This window comes from Raphanus sativus, unplaced genomic scaffold, assembly GCF_000801105.2.
Source record: "Raphanus sativus cultivar WK10039 unplaced genomic scaffold, ASM80110v3 Scaffold2533, whole genome shotgun sequence".
NCBI classification, from domain to species: domain Eukaryota; kingdom Viridiplantae; phylum Streptophyta; class Magnoliopsida; order Brassicales; family Brassicaceae; genus Raphanus; species Raphanus sativus.
In genome coordinates, this window is record NW_026617841.1 from 8,798 (window position 1) to 12,887 (window position 4,090).

General features: G+C 33.8%; 1 protein-coding gene across 1 annotated transcript; it reads left to right on the forward strand.

Annotated features, from left to right (window-relative positions):
- The first annotated feature begins 1,926 nt into the window (after window positions 1-1,926).
- Window positions 1,927-3,407, forward strand: LOC130505727 (uncharacterized). Its single transcript, XM_057000321.1, has 2 exons — window positions 1,927-1,978; window positions 3,055-3,407. The coding sequence occupies exons 1-2, from the start codon at window positions 1,927-1,929 to the stop codon at window positions 3,405-3,407; spliced, it is 405 nt and encodes a 134-aa protein (XP_056856301.1).
- Window positions 3,408-4,090: the final 683 nt, after the last annotated feature.

Genomic DNA, 4,090 nt, shown 5'->3' on the forward strand with positions numbered 1-4,090 from the left:
AACATCAAACAATCTTTCTTTTTCTTGTGTAAAATGGAGGGCGAAGATTCATCCAGCTCTGGCAATAGCCTTGAATTGTATGACCTGATGATGGGCGATAAACTCAAGGATTCGATCATTCATATGGTAGAAAACAACTTAAGTGATCAGTCACTTGGCTTCTTCCCAACTGGAAAAATCGTTTTGGCAATAAGAAAAGTTGTGGCAGGGGTAAGTTAAATCTGGTTTGGAATTCACATGTATTTCTCATATTTGAGTTTGTTTATATTTTACCAATGGTGGCCTTTTAGGTTTATTTACTATGCTGAACAACATGACATAAAAAGCATGAGCAGTACTGAGAGTTATATACAACTCGAAATAGTAGTTGATGGTGTTCAGCACATTTTGCGGTTTGATACAGATCAGGTTCTACTAACATTGTTTTTGCATCATTATTGTTTCAGTTCATTGTGAGATCAACTCCTCGCTATTATTTTTAATATCATTAAAAAAGGAAGGTTAACCACCATTTTATATCACTTGTAGGGGAAAAAATATGTTTTGATATAAATAATCTTACCTATGATCTTGAACTGTATGAAAACCATGTGCAAGATTTGTCGAAGAGTTCTGAAGATCCCCAGCAAAAGTTTGACAAGGTACATTTTTCTTAGTCGTGTGAAGTTTAATTTTATACAAGGAAATGGTGAACTCTATTGGAAAACATAAATTTTCCTTCATATGTTGCTTTGCTGGAATTGATTATTTATTCATCCTTGTATATGATTCAAGAAAAGCTTGAGTCTGAGATTAAAAGCTTGAGTCTGAGATTAAAAGCTTGAGTCTGAAAAAAAAAAAGAGGTATTGGTACTTTATTGGAAAACTGAATTTTGTACAGGGAAGGATAAACTCTATTGTATAACAAGAAATGTCCACCCCTTGATTCTGTCTTTCATGCAGCTACTTGAAAAGATTAAAAGTTTGGAGAATAATTTGCAGGTATTGGTACCCTTTACCCTCTTCATTTTTATAATTTCCTTTCTGTTTGAATGACGATAATTTCAAATCCATCTAAAATGTTCTACTATGTTTACACTCCACTTTGTATTTATTTTGTTTGTGATAAATTGTCATTTTTAAAAATGGAAGAATTTATCCGAGTCCTCCTCAGAAGTGGTTCCGGTCTTAGAGCAGCTACAGAACAAAGATGACCGGATTCTGGCACTGGAGACGCAGAACGCCACAGTCCTTGTTGAACTGGCGGATCAAAAGAAGACCAACCTCGAGATATTGGAGAAGATGAAGCGTTTGTTTCCTTCCGATTTTTAGTTTTTTTTTTCAACTTCTGAATGTTTCTTTTTTTTCAATTTCAGTCTCAAACTATGTATGAACTTGATTTATATAATATTCTTAGTTTAATTTATATTTTGATTATTTATCGATTTTTAATATAAAAAAATACATTAATGAATGAATTAAATATTCCGAAGAAAGAGTATCCATTGTAATATTCTGACAGCATAGTCATCGGTATCTTCTGACAGAAACTTCCGACGAAAAAGGGTCAAAAAGTTCCGACAAAATACTTCGTCGGAAACGTCCAACGAATGGTTTTCGTCGGAAACGTCCAACGAATGGTTTTCGTCGGAGAATTAGTTTCCGATGAAAGTAGTAGTCAGACATCCTCCAACAAATTTTCGATGATATGTGCGGTCGGAATAATTTTCGGATTTTCAGTCGGAATAATATTTCTCGGTATTCGTCAAAATATAGTCGGAAGCTCTAACAGATTTCCGAAAAATTTGTATTTTCCGACCAAATGATTCCGACGAACGTTTTCGTCATAGTTTCGTCGGAATATCTGTTTTCCGATGAAATACCTGTTTTCCGACGGAATACCGACGGTTTTGGCCATCGGTATTGAACTATTTTCTTGTAGTGGCAATGGATGGTCACCACTCGGGGAATCACGATGGTTACGGAAATCATCACGGTGGTAAGTACGAAAGAGAAGTTTTTCGGTGGAGGAAAGTATAAGCATGGGAAGCCCAGTCAGAGCCGGACTTGATAGCATACATATGTATGAAACATTTGAATGGAGCCCCTATTTTGTGGAGCCCCCAATTTTTTTTAAAAATCATTTATTTACATGAATATATTCATATAATTATATATAATATATATCTAAATGTAAAACCAAAGATCTGAAGTTGAAAATAATTATTATAATATGCAAATTAAATAGATATTTTATTATGAAGAATAAGAGTTATAATAAATGATTTGTTTCATATTGCCTTTAAAATTAATCATGAAAAATTGTTTAAAAATACCATATTACACCATTTTATAATACTTTTAACCAAAAATACTATAACACTTCAGTTTATGGTTTACTATTTAGAGAGTGAGTTGAGTTTATAAACTTGTATAAGTATTTTATAAATGATTCTTAAATATTTGTAAATGATTTAGGAGGGTAATTAATCATAAATTTAAAGTATTTACGGAAATGATTATTATTTTAAAATAAATTTGGTAATTTTTTTAAAAAACAGTGAATAGTTTATTTTGAAAAACATGAGCCGAAGTTTATTTTGTATTATCTTTTTTGTTAAAATAAATTTAAATAAATATTATTAATTTTAAAATAAAAGTTAAATATTTTTATATTTTGAATAGGGCCCTAATTTGCTAGACTGACTCTGAGCACATTATGTCTGGAGGGAAGTATAAGAGTGGCAAGCACGGCAGGTTTGGAGGCAAAAGAGGCAAGCATGGCATGCCCGGACGAAGAAAATGAGGAAACTATCATTTCGATGTGATTTTTCATGATCTCTATAAATATATATCTCTATATAAATCATCGTATGTAACACTTACATATTTAGCTTTAATATAATATATATATTTTTTTTTTTTTGTACGAATACATATATGTTCAACTGTCACTACGCACAACAAGTTTGGAGCTTAGCCCCTATCAATAACGCAGCTTACCTAGCGGCACAAGTCAACTTTGAAGGAGCTTTAGTGGGTTCTCGCAACACAATCTGCCTACTTCCCTCACAGGAGTAGCGGAGAACGTCTTCCCTTGGATTTGTTGGCAACTATGGCTGTCAGGAAATCAGTTGCTTTTCGAGAACAGAGATATCTCCCCAGCGGAAACCATTCTTCGTAGCATCTCCTCAGCCCGAGAATGGATCACTGCACAAGGAACAAACGCGATCACTACTAAGGTCGGATTGCTCCCAGCGGAGATAGATCATCCACCGATAGGAAACCGACAACTCACCAGAAGCTTTACGGACGCCGCATGGAACAAAGATACCCTCACAACAGGGCTTTGGATGGATCTTCTCCGATCAATCAGGACAGATAGGAAGGGACTCAGAGTTTCAGGGAGTTTGTCAGCTCTCCTCTGATGGCAGAAGCGCTTGCATGCAGATCAATGATACATCACGCCATTACAAGCAACATCGAGAACCTTCGGGTCTTCTCAGACAACCAAACGCTAATCAAAGCGATCAATAGCAATTGGCTGGAAAAAGAGATCTTCGGTGTTGTCTCCGACATCAAGAGCCTCTCCGATTGCTTCACTTCTATCTCTTTCTCTTTTGTCTCTAGATCGAAAAACGTTGACGCTGATCGATTGGCAAAAGCGGTCCTACGCGACCCTTCTTCTCCTTTCATTTCTGTAATGGGTCTGGGTCTGGGTTGAACCCAATTTTAAAATTTTTAACTAGATCTTGACCCGTGCGACCGCACGGATATTTATTTTCTGTTTTTAGTTTTTTTTTATTAAATGATGTATTTGTAATATTTGATAATAAATTTATATCGAAAACTAATTTTTGCAGTTAAACAAAAATTAAATTTTAATAAAATATTCTTATAGTTATCCTAATTAAAATAGTATAGGTGTGGGTCATAATGCTTTCGAATTCCAAATATTTGGAATTTATATTAATATAAATTTGTTAAAAATAATCACACTCGGTATTTAATTTTAAATCTTAATTTGAGTGTACTAAATGTTATATTTGTAAATGTAATCATATTAAATTAAGTAATTTTATATTTTTGCGTTTAACGTAAAATGTATCAC